The sequence below is a fragment of the Panthera leo genome, chromosome D1 (assembly GCF_018350215.1).
Source record: "Panthera leo isolate Ple1 chromosome D1, P.leo_Ple1_pat1.1, whole genome shotgun sequence".
Taxonomy (NCBI): Eukaryota; Metazoa; Chordata; class Mammalia; order Carnivora; family Felidae; genus Panthera; species Panthera leo.
The window spans coordinates 97,971,551-97,989,760 of NC_056688.1; the positions used below are offsets into that span (position 1 = coordinate 97,971,551).

At 47.9% G+C, this 18,210-nt stretch overlaps 1 protein-coding gene across 22 annotated transcripts in view; it reads right to left on the minus strand.

The window, feature by feature from the left end:
• Window positions 1–82: 82 nt before the first annotated feature.
• Window positions 83–18,210, minus strand: part of PHF21A (PHD finger protein 21A) — a 195,038-nt gene continuing 176,910 nt past the window's right edge. For 17 of the 22 annotated variants that reach the window (XM_042904276.1, XM_042904282.1, XM_042904288.1 and 14 more), the window contains 6 exons: window positions 17,861–17,948; window positions 15,106–15,269; window positions 8,605–8,760; window positions 7,058–7,133; window positions 6,346–6,449; window positions 83–4,954 (listed from right to left, as the gene is read on the minus strand). In XM_042904276.1, coding sequence (XP_042760210.1) covers window positions 4,697–4,954; window positions 6,346–6,449; window positions 7,058–7,133; window positions 8,605–8,760; window positions 15,106–15,269; window positions 17,861–17,948 — 846 coding nt within the window. In that variant the 3' untranslated portion in view covers window positions 83–4,696. The remainder of the gene's footprint in view (window positions 4,955–6,345; window positions 6,450–7,057; window positions 7,134–8,604; window positions 8,761–15,105; window positions 15,270–17,860; window positions 17,949–18,210) is intronic. The other 5 variants (XM_042904289.1, XM_042904286.1, XM_042904285.1 and 2 more) reach the window with 1 other exon arrangement.

Genomic DNA, 18,210 nt, shown 5'->3' on the forward strand with positions numbered 1-18,210 from the left:
GAGTCTCCCTGGAGTCGCAGTGGGGCCCGGACCCTCCCCCGGAGGCCCACCCTCCCCTGCCCCAGACCCAACACCATGAGGCTGAGAGACTTTATTTGGCTTTATTTAGTAAAATGTTAAAATAAATAAATACAAATTGATCAGCTGCTCTGGATCCCCCCCCACCCCCTCAAAACAAAAATGAAACAAACAAAAACAAAAACTTTGAAGCACAAAACTCCAAATACAAGTTCTACCAAGACTGAAATCACAAAGGGCGTGGACAAGAGACAGGATTGGGGGCTGGCTGGCTCTTTTCTGCTCGGAGCTTGCTGACCTCTGGCTGCCCATCCTGTCCTGCCTGACTGCAGCTTACCCTGGGCTGAGGACCCAACGACACAGAGGTGCAGGGGCCAGAGACTGCTGTGGGGGATGGCGGAGTCCTCAGGGAGGAAGGGCTTCTGGGAGGGGGGAGCAAAGTGGAATTTGTGAGCCCTGCCCTTCCTCTACGAGGGCTATTTTTAAGAGTTCCACCCTGGCTCTCTGGAGGGGGCGACCCCCAGCTTCCTCCCCTTCACTGTCGCCAGAGGGCCAGAGGAATCTTCTCAGGGGCCGCCCCCTCCCTTGGAGAGGAGCTGGCACTGAGGACGGCTGTAAGTCAAGGTGAAAATGGGTCTCCTGTTTCCTGCCAAGGGTGCCCAGCTGAGGGGTGGGGGTGAGGCCCACAGTCATTTACGCAGAGCAGAGTTGCCCCCATCCAGCGGAAGCCGTGGAATCTGGAGAACTCAGGGCCTGGAAAACACCTGGGCCCACCGTCCATCCTACTACCCAGAAGAGCCTTTTACCCCTGGGGTAAAAGTCTCCTAAATTAAGCCCTTTGGATAAATAAGAAAGACCACACCCCAAAAGGGAGTGAAGGGAGGAAACCGCATAGAGGTTGGGAGCGAGAGCCCAGAGGGGCTCCACTGGTCCCAAGAGGAAGTATCAGAGATGGCCGGAGGGGCAGCTGTACACGCAGACTGGGTGAGCTGGACACAGTCACCCTCCTTTACGGGGAGAGGCCTGGGGGCGGCAGTTAGTTGTGCCTGTTCGTGCTGCCTGTTGAGCCTGAGCCAAGAAGAAGCAGGGACAGGCAGGCCCTGCAGGGCAACCGGGCACTCGGACGGTGCCAGCTGGGGGCTGCGGCCGCCGCGTGGCAGCCCCACACAGGGATGGCCCCACCAGGGGCTGCCCCCAGCCTGGCTGCCCCCAAGGGCCTGATAAGGAAGGGAGAAACAGAACTCTGGATGAGCTCAGCAGAGGCGAGACAAGACCCAGCAGGCCCCATGAAAGAAGAAGGCCCCGCGGGCGGCATTGGCAAGACTGGGAGGTGGGAAATGACAGCAACATGACCTCACTGCCTCCGGGGTGCAGTGCCCATGCCACCGGACTGGCCAGGGCCAACGGCTCGAGGGCAGCCTCCTCCCAGTCCCAGACCAGCCACTCCCTGGCCCCTGAAGTGATTGCAAAGCCAGCTGGTCTGAGATGTGTCTTGTGAGCAGCTAGACCCGGTCATGGGGAACGAGCAGCAGAGGGAAGGAGAAAAGAGGGAAGTGGAGACAGCCCAGGTGAGGCAGTCATGACCGTGTGTCTCAGGTCGTCACAAGCACCCACAGGTCTGGGGGACACAGAGAAGGTCTTCTCTTGGCAGGACAATAAAGGAAAAGGAGATGGGGTGACCGGGGCCTCTTGATGGCAGTAAGTAGAGTTTTGGAATTTGAGTCTAGAATGTGGGTTTGGGGGCAGGGTTGCATTTTGTACTCTACACTGCACTTAGGAAGAATCCATACCCCGACCCCGGACGAGGCGAGAGTGTGAGTACTCACAACAGGCAAAATACTGGTCGATTCCTAGCTCTACCCTCACCCCTGTCCCCCCTGCCACCCCGACAATTCTCAGGCGGCTCCTTCCTGAGCAAAGGCCCCTAGTGATGATCGTTTCCGAACTTCTTTCAAGAAAGGATAGGTATCGTGTGGCCCAGACAAGTCCAATGCGAGAGCTTAAGAGCGGGCGCACAGCCTGCTGCGGGGCTCTGAACCTCCGCCAACTATTCCTCCAACTAGTCCAGGCATCTCCAAAGCTCCCCGACTAGTCGTAGCACCTTGGTTTCTGCAGGAGAAAAGGGAGCTCCTCCGTCCCCCTCAGGCAACTTTGCAGCCAGGGTCGGACTCTGAGGCCTGTGTAGCCACCCTTAACCCCCTAACACTCCTGGGAAGATGAAATGGCCAGTAGGGATGAGGCATATTTGACCTAAGAAGTGTCTCTTTCTCTTGCATTTGCTTTCAGGTTTCTAACTGGGATTTCTGGGCCTAAGTGGGTGAGGGAGAAAGTAACATGGCCTCGTCCGCCCCTCCTAGACCCTGGCCATTATGGAGTAGGGGGCGGGCTTGAGAGAAGAGGTCCCGGGAGGGCTGGGGCACAGAGTGCCTGCCTTCCTTCTGTTGGCCCAGGCATGCGACGGGGCCACGATCTCCGGCGGGAGCACACACGTGACAAATTTACTTCCCACGAGGCAAGATGACAGACATGATCCAAGTCTTTCAGAACCCTGGTTTTCTCAAGGAGACCGGCCGAGCCAAGGCAAGCACAGGGATTCCAGCCACAGGTCACCCAGGAAGCTTGTGAATGTGCAAAGGGCAGTAAACCCGTCTCCTGTACCTGAAGCCAGCAGGCAGAGAACTCGGCTGGAGATTCAGACCTCTCCAAAGGCAAGACAGACACAAAGGCCACCCTGGGGCTCTTTGTCTCAGAGACACCACACACCCTCAAGACTCCTCGCTCCTTTGTTCATTCTAAGCACCAAGGGCTGATGCAGCCAGCCTGCCCCCTGCACCCTCCCTCGCCAAGGCTAGCAGTCACTGGCCAAGTCCTTCAGAGTTGTCCCCCAGGCACTCACAATGCTGGTGGCTGAAAGACTGAAAGCAGCACCAAAGGAAGGGATCTTATTTAGGCACCAGCCTTTTGCTCTAGCAAAATCCGAGGAGACAAACGGCTAGGGTAGGGCCCTGATACCGTCCACACTCCATTTGAGCTTTGAAAACAGAAGCCCAGACCCCTGCTCCAAGAAGGGAGGACAGTCCTTTCCAAGGAGGGGAGAGTGGTGGGAGGGCTCGTGCTGCCCCTCAAGGCCGCAGCGTCCAGAGGACAGAAGTCATGGAGACTAGCCCACCAGTCTTGAGACACAAACACAGCAAAATGTCATCATGATCAGCAGGTTCTGTGCTAAAAAATTATAACTACACAGCATTTTCTCCAGTTCTGACACCTTTTTAATAGAAATCACTGTTTTTAGGAAACAAATAGCACTTTTGTAATTTTTTTTACAATGTTTCTTACCTTGATCTTAATTTAAGTAACACTAGGAAGACCTCAATATCTTTTATTTTCCTTTTTAATTTAAAAAAAAGTTGTTGTTGTTTTTCCCCAGATACAAAGATTTTTGCCCTTGCATAAAAACAGTGCCCCGAACGATGACACAGGACTCACACGGACTCACTGGACCTCACTGACACTATGATTCCTATTCTACCATGCACGGCCTCGACTACCCTTAATTGACTGTCAGCCTGAAAAACAGCTTTTCTATTCCTTATTTTAGTTTTTGTTACCAAAAAAGTAAAGTAAACAACAAAATAAAACTTTTTCTTAAAGAAAAACAAAAACAAAAACAAAAACTTAAAAAAAGAGGAAAGAAACATCTCCATTCAATTCACACACACCTGGGTCGCGTGCTGCTTCGCTCAGAATCTTCTCTTCTTATAAATATAGAAAAGGGATGGAGCTTGTTTTCAAGTAAAAATCACTGATCCACCTTTTTTCCTTCCTCGACGACACACACACCCTTCTTCCCTGCCCGGGCAATGGCCAGCCGAGGCCGGGCCTGCTCTGCTCGTTCTTGGAGAGGGAAGGTAACCGGATCATCCACGGGGATGCGCGCCAATTTGCCAAAGCAGGGAAGGAACGCGGGGAGCGGTGGGGGCGCCCACGGAAGGAAGCAGAGTGCGCGGGAGAAGAACCTTGTGGCTGTTCTTGCCGTCCACCTCTCCGTGTACCGTGCCCCTCCCCAGGCGATAGGAAATACTGCTTACTTGATATATTTTTCCCACCCTGGCTCCCTCCCATTCCCTCCCATCCCTCCTCTGGGCACTGGGGTTGGTTAAATCTCGATTTCCTTTTTTTTTTTTTTTTTGGTTTTATAGTAGTGAAAGTTTAGAAACAGGAAAGCCCACACACTCTTTGGACTCGTCTTCTCTACCTAAACAAACGGCTCCGCAAATAAGGGTCTGAAACCTGCTCTCCTCCCTCCGCCCGTCCCTGCTCCCCACCCAACAAAACAGAAACAAACCCATGGTGGCTGTGGAGGCTGCTGCAGGCACACACTGGTGTATAATAGAGAGAGTAAATATATTATTTCACTTGGCATGATGCTGGCAAAGAACCTCCAGCTGGCACTATTTCATGTAACATGGTCCAATCTTTGCATGTACACACAGAACAAGAAGGATCAATTGGCAAACTCTGGTGCCACCTGGCACAAGCATCTTCTCTCTCTCTGGAACCAAAGAACCAAAAGAATTCTGTACTTTCCAGAAGAAATCCGGCTTTGCTTTTCTAGAGTCTTCAGTGTTTTTGCTCTCCTTGCCGCCGGGATCCCGTGGCTTCTCCTCGCGGGGCTCTGTTATTTAGTCTCATCCCCCTGGGTACAGTTCGCTGTGCAGCTCTGGGAGGAGGGGGAGTGGGCCGGCGTGGAGGTGGCGGCAATGGCAGGGGGGGTGCAGTCCGGGCCGTTGGAGACGGCCCCCACAGTGGCCTCAGAGTCTACGGGTTTGGAGAGGTCGATGCCGTGGATGAGGCGGATCAGCTGTTTTACCTTCTCCAGGGAGCTGTGCATCTCCTTCTGCCGGGCCAGGATGGTGTTCTTCATTTCCATGCATTTCTGCAGCAAATGAGAAGGGCAGTGGCGCTGAGCCTCTGTGGCTGTTCCGACAGGCCTGGCAGCCCTCTCCGGGTAAAAGAACCTGCTGGCTTGGGCGCAGCCCCTGCCCCTTGCTCTGCGCTGCACTGGAGGGGCCTCTGCCGCCACGCCACCCGCCACCCACACCCACGGAGGAGGAGGCCCCACAGGCGGGAGGGAGAGGGCAAGTGAGTGGTTTAAAAGCCAACCGACCCTGCTTGACACTAGGACTTCAAACCCCATGTGAATTGCCGCTCTAAGACTACAAAATAAAAGTCATTCAAAACAACATTCCCAGAGCTGCGCTGAAGCTGGTTTGGGCAGGTTTTGTTTGGTATGCAAATGGGTGCTAATACGTTCAGGACTGGACTGAGCTATCCAGGACAGGGAAGGAACGAGCCAATGGTGGTGTCTGAATCCAATGTGAGGGCCTATTGAGGATGGCCCGGTCAGCAAGGAGTTAGAGGCAGGGCCTGGGGTAGCACGGTGATGTTTGGGAGAATCAGAGACTACAGCCAACAGAAACCCTTCGGCTCGGTCACGGACTTGTGGTTTTTTGTCCTTTTGCCCAAGGTCTCCCACAGCTGCTGCCTTCTGTTCTAGGCAGGGAAAGGGATGTGAAAGCTACATGCCATGGGTAGTATGGTGATGAGGGGAAAGCAGCTGAATGGGACAGCTCCACTGTCACCAAGTTCAGGGTACTACCTGGTGTCCGTGAGGGCTGAAGCTACCTCACTCCAACAAGGGGAGGGCGACCTACTCATTGAGAAATAAAACTTGCTTTGGAGGGGCCTCAGAATCTCCGCTGCAAATACACCCCTGGTTCCCACCTGGACAGGCCAGGCTGGGCAATATTTATTTCCAGTACTTGTCTCCAGGATCCTCTCTTCCTCAGGCGGGTCAGCAACACCTGGAGACGCAATCAGCAGGGTGTGGAAGAAAGGACGGGATGGGAGGGCCATGCGGAAAGACCACTAACTAGGACGGTGAGAAAGGCTTCTATGCAGGGGCCGGATCTGTGTCGGCCCGGCGTCGGGAGAGGCTCCATACCCCTCCCAAACCCCTTCCGCTCGGGAACACACAGGGCTGATGGCCATACTGCGGGAGCTGCTGCTTCGCATCTTCAGCCCGGAGACTGAAAATCCACTCTCCGGTCAAAGCCCACAGGAGGTTCCAGGGCACCATCTACCAACCGGCTACCTGTCCTCAGGGCCAAAACCGTAACTGGAGGCAAACTTGGTGTCTGCCCAAGTTAACTGTGGCGACAAGCTGGAGGGCCTTGAAAGGGCCCTTGGGAGCCCCAAGTACTGTCATGCGGGTGAAAGGGACCGTATCTGCGCCCACCACCAAAGGGATGAGCTTACTTTACTTACACTTATAGAATTGCTGAGCTGTTTCACCTTCTGCTCTAGTTGTTCTCGCTCTTGTTTTAAGTCTGAACTCCATTTAAGTAATTTCTGTTTCTCTTCTTCTTTTGCTGGAAAAAAAAAAAAGGAACTGTTTTTAACAATACATTCTTTGAAAAGGCCACTGTGTTCAAAATGCTGACCGAAGAAGGTATTTTGCCCAAAGCTCCCCCTGACCTCCACAGACACTGTGCAGAACATGCCCACCTAGACCTTGCCTTTAAAAAAAAAAAATATTTATTTTGAGAGAAATAGAGAAAGTGTGTGCACAAGCTGGGGAGAAGCAGACAGAGAATCCTAAGCAGGATCCATCTGTCAGCACAGAGCCCGACACAGGGCTCAGACCCACAAACCACAAGATCATGACCTGAGCCAAAATCAAGAGCCAGATGCTCAACAGACTGAGCCACCCAGGCACTCCCAGACCCTCCTTCTTATGCGTACAGGTATGCTAAGACAGATCGCAGTGGTGTGGGCTTGGCTGTACATAAATAAGATGTTGCTTTCTCATTTTTCCTCCCCAAGAAAAGTACTATATAAGCTTTTCAGTTTTTTCAGTAAAAGCTTTTCATTTTTAACCTCAAATTTCCTTCTGAAAACAAAACAAACGCTGCCTTCTAGTACATTTTTTTAAGCAAGGGGAGGCTTACCACAAAAGGGGATGTGGATGATTCTTTACCTGCTTTGTAGGCGATATAGGAATGAACAATTGCTAAAGTTCCGGGCCATGGAATTGCTTCTTCCTTCTTCAGCATCTGAAATGAAGTTTAGAATTTTACCTTGAAAGGAGGTATAAACACACATCCCCTGTGCAGCAACAAGCAACATGTCTGTAGCAATTGGCAGACAAAATCCAGGAAGGATTTATGGTGACAGGCTTGCAAAACCCCTGAAGTTCCAGATACCAGTCTGACAGAATGAGGTTCAATGGTGGGAAGAAGTCAAGCCACCCGAGCCCCAGTTTAAAAAGAGGCTGGGACGTGGCTGGGCATTCCTATCTCCTCATATGTGCCACATAACACCCAAGTGCTCTGACAACCAGGACCACCAGCATATAAGCTACAAGCCTGCACAATGGCAGCAGCCACTGGCAGTTTCGGCCTTGATCCGCCTGTCTCAATTTCAATTTTTTTGTTAATGTTTATTTATTTTTGAGAGGGAGAGAGGGAGAGAGAGAGAGATACGGGGGGGGGGGGGGGTGGACAGAGCATCTGAAGCAGGCTCCTTGCTGACAGCAGAGAGCCCGACATGGGACTTGAGCTTACGAACCCTGAGATCATGACCTGAGCTGAAGTCGGATGTTCAACCGACTGAGCCACCCAGGTGCCCCTCCTGTCTCAATTTTAGTTTTATATTTCCCTCAAAGGCAGGATGACCAAAGAAATTACATATCAGTTCCAAATAGTTAAGTATAATCTAGATCTTGTGTAAAAAATTATCAGAGGGTCACAGAGCAGTGTCGGGAAGAGAACAAAAGAGAACGGTCTCCACCACGTCACGAAGACAGGAGGAGGAGGACCAAGATTAAAGGCGGGAAACCAGGATTCTCCCAAACAGGATTCCAAAGAACCAAGAAGCATCCCAAAGCTCGCTGAGCTTTTGGGCCTGTTCATTATTTATGCTTTGCCGACTTCCAAAACAGGCTGAGACAGCTTATAATAAAAACATAAAGGTACGTAGATAGTTGAGAGAAAGAGACCGGAAACTAAACAGAGAAGAAGGGAAGAGGCTAGGACAGTTAATGTTTGCTTTCAAGTCCATGCAATAGCCACTCTACGGTGAGTTCTCTTATCCTGGTGACAACACAGGTTAAAGGTGAAACTGTTGTTATTTGAATTAAACAATCAATTGGGGACTTTCCTGTAAGGGTTTTACGTCTAAAAGAAGAGTCTCAAAACCACATTCTTAGAGAAAGGGGCAGAAAGTCTTATGGCATTGACGGGGCAAGGTCATGAGAAGATAAGTCATTTCGAACAAAGGGAAGCAGTTAGGGTCTTTCCACCCATACAAGAATCACCACCTCAGTACAGGACAGAGATCCTTGAGAGGATGGACACCGTGTGGGTGGGTGCGGTGCCATGAACAGGCCAGAGGTGGCCTGCGGAACTACCGGGAGAGGGAAGAGACTCTGCCACTCCCCCCACAGCCGAGGGGAACAGAGGTCCTCCTGACCGCACTGTCTCTTCCTCAGCCTGTCTCTCTGACTGACCCACCCATAGTCCATACCTGGTCCTGACATCTGGGACAGATCCACATGCCCTTGGGAATCGTTTTCAGAGGAGGGTCTAAGCAGTCCAGATGATACACACGGGAACACGTGTCACACATAAGCAACTGGCCACTTTTTCTGCAAACGCTGCAAAAATCCTCATGGATATCACCCTAGGAAATTGAGAGGAAAGGTAAGAGAAAGGACAAAAAAGGAAAAATTTGCAGGTTAACATGCACATTCTGGATACATGTGTTTTAGGACAATCAGCTGTGCCCCCTCCAACATGTTACCAAAATATTCAAGGAAAGTAGGAATTACTAATGACTCAGCCCCCACCTACTCCATATAAGCTGAGGTTCCCTGACAGAGACGGGGTTCTTAGAGTAGAGTTTACAGAAAAGCTGTGTAAATCACCTAGGCCCAAATTAACGTTACAGGTGATAGTTCAGCATTTATTATGTTTTGATAGAATCCGACCCACAAATCATAAAGTTTGAAGACACTGAAATCCATTCATCAAAGTGTTCCACGATATGATACAAACAATTCTCATTACCCACCATTTTTCAGGGGAGTTTAGGATTGGGAAAGAGGACAGACAAGGAACGGAATATGGAATTTTAATAAACTCTGCTTGCTCAGGGAGGAAAAATACAGTGCAAGTTCAATGGGAAAAGATTAAGTCAGGAACAAATTAAACTCGCGTGAGCTTTCTAACATGAATTTAAAAAGCCAAAGCAACAGCTGACAATGTTCTCTTAAAACCAGTATTTGCACTTGGTGTTCAACGGACCATTCTATTCTGGGAGGCTTTATTTCTCCCTATAAAATATGTCATCACATGGGAATAGATGAGCAGCCCCCAGTGCACGCTGCCTGTCTCCCCTCCCTCACCATGGAGAGTTCTGGTACTCAGGTAAGTCTGCTAGAGCCCTCTGAACAGAAGGCACCATCAGAAAAAAAGCAGATCTACTTAAATTGGAGAGGAGAACACTAGGGGGGAAAAAGGCATTTAGGTAAAAAGTATTTTTCAGCAGGTCAATCCCTGGCCTGTTCTGAGAACGGGATGGATAAAGACAGGAGGGAAGAGAACACTGAAGAAGGGATGTGCTGGAGGTTAGCCAGCAGAGCAGCGCCATAGCCTGGAGCAGACCCCTTTTCACTTCCAGTGTGTTGGTTTAGATTTCTAGGCTATTCTGCCAGCAGGCCTAACACAGAAAATCCACACAGGAAGCAATGACATAGACAGCAATGCTCACTTCTTCTTTTCTATGATGTGTAACCCCCTCAACCACCACTGTTGAAGGCACATATCTTCCCAGGCCTACAATTTCTCTCTCAAGAAAAGAAAACTTTCTCTATAATTCACTAGGGTATCCATAGCCTAGAAAACTGGCTGCAATACATTGGAAGATAATCGGTGTGGGCAGATTTTAAATTTTTCTTAGTAAAAAAAATGTTATCTCTGGGCAAAAAAACAAAAACAAAAAAACCCCTCAGTATACGAGCAAAAATACTGCATGAGAATGCACCCTCACAGTTCAGCTTTGAGGCAGCAAAAGAGGTTAAGAGTCCCATCCCTCGATTAACGGTAACTTTCTTCTTTCTTTTTTTTAAAAAAAATTTTTCCTTTATGTTTATTTATTTTTGAGACAGAGAGAGACAGAGCATGAATGGGGGAGGGTCAGAGAGAGAGGGAGACACAGAATCCGAAGCAGGCTCCAGGCTCTGAGCTGTCAGCACAGAGCCCGACGCGGGGCTCGAACTCACAGACTGTGAGATCATGACCTGAGTTGAAGTCGGACACCCAACCGACTGAGCCACCCAGGCACCCCCTTTCTTCTCTCATTCTTAAAATCAAGCTGAAGGACACTCTTCTCTAGAGAAGCGGTCTTTCTTGAACCTTAGTCCTGTGTCAGTCTGCATCTTTATGAAGTGTATAAAAATTTTAAGGCTTCAGAGACTGTTTTAGGTAAATCCTAGATACACCATGAGTGATGAAGTAAGCAAAACAAACTGGACATCTCATTCTGTCGGGTAAAGAGTCTGCTCACTTCCCTTTGCTCTCGAGCAAGGAGCATGTCAAGGAGTGGACAGCAGAGAGTAGGTAAATAATCTCCAGGAAAGAACCTCTGATCCCATTTCCATGTTCTAGAGCAGCACTTCTCAGTCTGTCTGCTGTGAGGACCCCGTTACACTCTGAAAATTACTAAGGACCTCAAAGAGCTTTTGTTTATGTGAATTGCATTTGTTGATATTTAATATATTAGAAATTCTAAAACTTTCAAATTTTGAAATAATTATAGAATCACAGCACATTACAAAACTAGGATGCTGAAAAATTATAAAGCCCCAGAACACACAAGTGCACACTCCACAAGCCATCAGAGTTATGACATAGTTACATGTCATATATTATCTGGAAAATTCCACCGGTTACTCTTGAGAGAAGGAGAATGAAGATGGCACAGAGTATTTCAATATTATCATGAAAATAGTTTTGACCCCCGAGGAGTCTCAGGGACCACACTTCGAGAACTACTGCCCATAGAAATGAATAATAAAATGCCAACGTACAGACTTTATCTACCCAGAATTGGTTCTCTGCTTAGCTTAAAGAGAGCAGGGGATTCCCACGGAGGTGCTGCCCTAGGTAAAAAGGCTCAGGCTCTGGTGACTGAACTACTACCATAAACCCAACGTTAAACTGAAAGCTGGCTGACCCAGGGCACTCTGCTGGGAGCTGAGGACGTATGGTGTTTGGAAACACCCTGGCTAGATCAATTGCAACTCCGTCACTTGCTAAAAGAATTTTCCAACAAAGTCAACACATCTTCCCTGCTCCTAAAATGATAGTGGCAACAAGGTATATCCTGAGGATTAGTGCCTGGCTGGGTTTTGTACTCCAAGTCCTTCTAGACGGTTATTGATCCTCAGGAAATGCTTGCCTCTCAACTGTGATTGTTTAATTAATGTTGTTGGGGCTTGTGCTACCCAGCAGCAAACATACAGAGTCCAGTGTGTTGATTTTAATCACTGCCACTGTTGGGATATGACAAAAGTAGGAGTCAATTATCTTTAAAAAAATCCATTCCACTAGGTTTAACTTAGAAAATTCTAACATATTTAGTGGTTTAAGAAAAGCTTTCTTTTACCTTTGGATTTCTCAAAAGAACAGTGTTTGCGTTTTAAGACGAAACCTGGCAGAAGCTTTTCCTTTGTGATTTGATGAGTAGATCCTTTGGGTTCAGTCTCTCAAAGAACGCCATAAACCCCCACCAGCCAAAAAGCACAAAAACCAAAACAACGTTTAGGAAAGAGACTCACAGGCAGAACCACAAAATCCTCTGTCCTCCAGCATCTGTACACCACCCTGTGGGAGACCCCTGCCAGGAGCTTATGAGCTGGCAATCCCTTTGGCAACGCTTCAGCTGAAGAAGAGTTGGGACAATCTTTGGTGCCAGCAAACAAGGTTTCTGACAGGGACTCCTGGTACTCATGAGGCAGGGCAGGCAGAACACCTTTATCCATTACTAATCCAAAAAGTCGGACAGGCTGGATGAAATGCTGAATGTCGAGAGCAAGAATGAGCCTGTAGTCACCATTTAGGTCCAAGGAAGGAAGCCTGCCAGGGAACAGAACTCCAGTACGACCCGGTCCTCCAAAGAGGACTCTTCCTTTGCTGCTTCTGGAATTTTCACTCAGAACGTGCATATGGTATTCTTTTGTTCTTTGGCAAAGGGAAGACCTTTAGTAAGCACTGAGAACCTTCCAGTTCAAGGGACATTTTACCTGAAGATGACCCTAAAGACAAGCTCTGTAATCCACACAAGAAATGGGACATGTACAAAATGAAACTCTGGCTTTCCCTCCTCGAACCTGCCCCTCTTGGCATCTCCAGTAAAGGACAGTTTCATCTTAGTTCTAGGTGCTTAGGCCAGAAACCTTGGCTTCACCCTTCACTATTCTCTTCTTCTCATGCCCATCATCTAATCCTGCTGGCTCTTCGAACTACATGCAGACTCGGCCATGTGTCTCCATCTCTCCTTCTAGCACCCTATCAGGCCAAGCCGTCCTCGGCTCTTGCCTGGATGACTGCCCCAGCCTCCTCGCTGGTCTCCCTGCTCCCATCCTATCCTCTCCACAGTCTCTTCTCCCAGTTTCAGACACAGTGGTCCTTTTAAAACCCAAGCTGGTTTTTTAAACACCTTTAAAAATAGTAGATGCGGGCAAGAACCATCAAAGGATGGTAAAACCACCGGGTTAACAGTTTGTTGGAGAACTGGATGTTTTGGAGACTCAAAGCTATCTCTGCCAGAGAAAATAAGCACCTTTACAAGTGGAGAAATTTCATGTGATCTATCTTAATTAAGAGATAAAAGCTAACATCACCAACAATGGGACAGACTGACCGACAACACACGCCGCTTGTGATGCACCGAGGACTCACCACCACGTATTTAGTGTTCCTACAAAAATGTAAACCTTGAATCTACTCCTGAGGAAACAATCCCATCCTAATGGAGGGACACTACAGAACTGTCCTACCTTTTAAGAAATGTCAGTGTCACGAAAGACAAAGAAAGGCCGAGAAACTGTTCCAGAGTAAGGAGAAGAAAGAGACAATACCATGACAACAAATATCAAGAGGGATCTTAAACTGGATTCTGGAGCAGAAAAAACAAAGTGCCATTTAAGCAATTATTGAACAACCGGAGAAATCTGTGTATCGACTATATATTATATAATAATATTTACTTAATATTAAATGTCCTCAATTTGACAACTGTGACTATATCAGAGAATACCTTTGTTCTGAGAAGATACATGCTGAAGGTTTTTAAGACGAAGATTTATGATGTCTGCAACTTCTTAACTAACTCAGCCAAAAAGTGTGTGTGTGGGGCGCATATGTGGCAAAACGGTAACAGTGAATCTACGCGAAAGGTATATATTTATCTTTTGTATTTTACTGCAACTTCTCGTAGGTTTGAAAAATTACGTCACTCCTCTCCTCAAAACGCCTCCAGCGGTCCCCCATTTCACTGTGAGCAAAAGCCCCAAGGCCCTGCACCCTTAACTCTGTCACCTCTGGGATCTCCTCTCCCGCCATCTCACCGCTCCCTCTTTCCAGCCACCCTGGCCCTCTTGGGCCTTCTTGCTTTGGCTCACCACCACGTACACGCCCACCTCAGGGCTTCTGCGAGGCTGTTCCCTCTGCATGGAATGCTCCCCCAGACACAGTTCACTTCCTTTTGGAGAGGCCTTCTCTTCCCACTCTCCGTAAAATAGGAACCTGCTGCTACAACTCCTTATCCCCCTTATTCTGTCCCATTTTTCTTTAGAGCACTTATCACTACCTTTGACATGTTCATTTGCTTATCACCTGCCCATAATATGTATAATATAATACGAGCTCCCTGAGGGCAGGGAGATGTTCTATCCCTAGCCTCAATAATAGCACTTGCGCAGCAAAGTGCTCAGTATTTGCTGGGTGAATGCACTGCTTTCTAAATGTTCATTTAAAATCTTAGGGCACTTTATGGGGCGCCTGGATGGCTCAGTCGGTTAAGTGTCCGACTTCAGCTCAGGTCATGATTTCACAGCTCTTGAGTTTGAGCCCCAGGTCGGGCTCTGTGCTGACAGCTCAGAGCCTGGAGCCTGCTTCGGATTCTGTGTCTCCCTCTCTCTCTGCCCCACTCTGCTTACGCTCTGTCTCTGTCTCTCAAAAATGAATAAACGTTAAAAAAAAAATTTTTTTTTTTTTAAATCTTAGGGCACTTTATAGAGAACTAATGGTTGCCAGAGGGGATGTGGGGGTGGGGGGAGATGGGTGAAACAGATGAAGGGGATTAAGGGTACACTTATCTTGATGAGCACTGAGTAATGTATAGAAGTGTTGAATCACAGAATATACTGTACATTTGAAACTAATATAACAGTGCATGTTAACTATGCTGGAATTGAAATTTAAAACCTAAAAATAAATAAAATAAACAAAAAAATAAAATCTTAGGGCACTCGTTTACAATCCTGTACTATCTGCATGATGAGCTACTAAATATCCGACACTTTTTCAGGAACCTGTTTGATCAAATCTGATGAATAAAGTTACTTGAAAGAAAAGTTTTCCACTTCTTGAATTCTACCTGAAGCAGGAAACAAGGACTGCTAGGGGAACGTAGGCCTTGTTCATTTTCCTCATCCCAAAACACGGACGATGGAAAACTGAGCACCTTTCAATCTTATGAGCTGACTTCCCACCCCATCCCCCTTCCTGAGAGCTCATTCACAGCAGATCAAATCCACATTTTTAAAAACTGATTGAGCCTCCTGATGTTGTACATGATTCTCAAGGACATGGCAGGACCTTACACGATATACCGTGTCCTGTCGGGATTACTGCTGTTCCAGGGTTAGTCAAGGAGATGCAGCTGGTAAGCAGACAACATATGACAACGGTTTCCCCAAGTTAAGCTCTCAGGAAGACAGCGTGCTTTTCCCAAGTTACTTACGTCTGTGGAGGTGGGGCTGGGCAGGGACACAGGCTGAACAGGTGCAGGGAAAGTGAATGTGGTCTCTGTCTTTTCATTTTCAGGGGAGTCAGGATGACTGGATGGGGGGGATGTTGGGGTAAGGGCTCCAAACCCCAGCACTGCATTGTATTTTGGAGGACGACCTATATACCAAGAGAAGGGAACAAAAGGGAAAAAGGGGGAGGGAAAGAAAGGGGGAAAAATGATCTTACATACCTTTGGCCAGTGTTCCTCATTGGCTAGCATGGAAAAGGAAGTGAGGTAGCAGACAGAGGTTAATACAACAGTCCCAAAGAGAGGAAGGGAAGCAAAGATTTAAATGTCATTAGAAACAACTGCATGAGTCTCAAAAGAAAGGAGGATAAGAGAGCCTTGGAGAATGACAGGAGTGGCTGCGTCATGTTAAAGGACCTCGCCTGGGGCAGATCATGGTGACGTTCCTGGACTATTACAATTTGAGATTTCTGATGTGAGAACAAGATGTCAAAGTTCAACGGGGGTCAAAGCTAGGAATAAGAATTTGTTTTTCCACACCTTCTAAATATTGGTCTCCAAGGTTTCTCTGTAACCATCATTCTCACAATCATTAGTGATTCCCAGTTCCCATAGATATATTTAAGATTTCTGTTTTTCCTTTTCTCTCCTATCTATATTTTGGTCATTTCACTGCCTGTGAGGGTGGAGAAAGGCAAACAGGAGGCAAAATTCAAGTTAACTATTCTCACCCCTTGCTGGCCGAGCTAGCGGGGAAGATATTCTGGGACTAGCTGGAACCTAAAAGCTAAAAAGATGTTCTGAGCTTAACAGTGATTTTAAGTGTGTCTGGAGTCCGATACCATCCCCGGTTGATCAAAAACTGTCTCCCCGCTTCCATCACAAACATTCTGGTAAACTGCGTGTCTAAGGACCTGGGTCTATTACCAAAGCTCAGAAAAGGCCCTGCCATCAGCAACACTGCTGAAAGACGGATTTGAGCCAGGGCGTTGGGAATCAAGCCTCATGGCTCCAGAGGATCTATAAACGGACCCTACTGGCTATGGCAAGACTGGTCAACTACTCACTCCTGCCTTATGGTACATCCAAGCCAGGATCCTTGTCAGAAGGGCCAGGATCAGAGCTTCTAAGCTTTGGGTGATCAAAAGTATATGCTCAGCACACCAAAGGGAAAAGAGGAGGAAAAAAAAAAATGCCAGAGAGGCTCACAACTGCCTACGAGCACTGGTGAATGGTGCAGAGGATCAGAACCTTACCAACAGTTATAAATTATATCGGGACTATGCATCAGAGCCACGGTTCTGTCAGACATTACACGAATATTACCTATCTATGTTAAACTGGTGATGTCTGCAGTACAAAGACAGATCATACAGGCTGTCTTTCCTAGGGAATCAGGGCTGCCCAAAAGGGAAGTAAAAGATGAATGTTCTTTGTTTACCCTCAGAAGCACATCCTAGGCATTGTGAATACAGGCTTTCATCCTCTGACCTTGGCAAGCAATGCCAAGGTCTTTCTGGCTTGTTTAACCCCCGTCCTCTTAGCAGATACTCCCCACCGGCAGACCAATTAACTGAGGCTTCGGACTGAGGGCTCCTTTCTGAGAACCGGGTCAGAGGTCACTAAAAATTGCCAAAATTAAAACCACAAAAAATAACCCACGGCACTGGTTACTGTGACCCAGGAATCGACAGGAGGCAATGACTTGGGGTTTCCCTTGGAAATATTTTTGGCTACTTAAAGGACAGGGCTAATGAAACGTTAGAATGGGTCACTGAGGGTGGGTACGCTATCTCTTTCGGGTAAGGACGTGGTAATGGTACAGCTGTAGCCTTGACTAAGGAAGACAAAAGAAAAGAGCGTGGATGACCTCCTAAGCTTCCAACCGCTCCTGAGACAGTGTGTGCATATGCAAAAATTAGTATGCTACTCCACTCACTCTGCAACCTTTCTAGCCTGGAACTATAATTCAGGGACACATTATCATGTGGAGAAAGGGACCTTGGGATGTATTACTGACATCAAAGTACAATTTCAGAACCTTGTTTATGAGCTCAAACTCTGAGCTATTAAGACCTATTTAGACCTGTATGGAGGGTGCTGCGGCCTCTGCCCACGAGTTAAGGTGCAATGCCCACCCTGGGAGGTCTGAAATATGGGGATGGAGCTCTTTAGAAACTTCTGCTTTGGGGAGCCAGTTTTGACAACGACCTTCTCTTCCTTAGCTGGAGATGCCCTCAACTCCTAGATCCTAAGTTCTTGGTGTGGCCACCTCTCTCCTTCCTGGAAAGTCTGCGGCTCACGGAAACTCGAGTCATGCTCTGGTCTCGCTGGCAGCAGGATGACCTAGACACTACTAAGAGCACCTTGGCAACAGCAGTGCTCTGTTATGCTCAATGATGCTAAAATGCTTCCTTTCGCACAATGTTCTGTTCCCTGTGCTATTCAAGGACAGCCTGGTGGGCCTGGGGCAGAAATGCTGTATTAAGCCACCTCCTTGAGTCAGCCTTGCCAGAATCCAAGGAAAGGCAACTTTTGATTCAGTATACAGAACTCTAATAAGAAATCTCACTGTCTTCCCCCCACCCATTTTCAGAGAATGACAATAATAAAACTATTTTCAAGGGATTTAGGAGTTAGGCTCTAGGACAAAGGGGAGGAAGGGGCGGGGGGGGGGGGGTAGAAACACAACACAGAAAGCAGAAGCAACAGCAAGGGAGAGCTACAAAAAGGTACTCACCTCTCTTCCGGGTCCCAGGATGCATTGTACTGTTCAGGTATGTGACTGCACTCTTCTTACGCTTTGAGGATTGAAGAAGGAAAGGTAACTGGTTGAATAGCACGGTTACCACCGATACTGGCACAAGCTATAGACCAGGCGTAGCACGCCTGTCAACATGCCAACGAGTTAGTGCTAGTCAACCCAAGGTCTCAGTGCTAAATGGGCTTTATTATATATACTTGGCTCTGAGAGAATATTCCAGAGAGGTCTGCCTCTGCTTCAGATGACGGCTGAGTTGAAGCCAAGAGGAGTTACATTTTTAAGGTGGGTCTGTATTTGCTCAAACTTAGGAAAAAAACTAAAGGGAA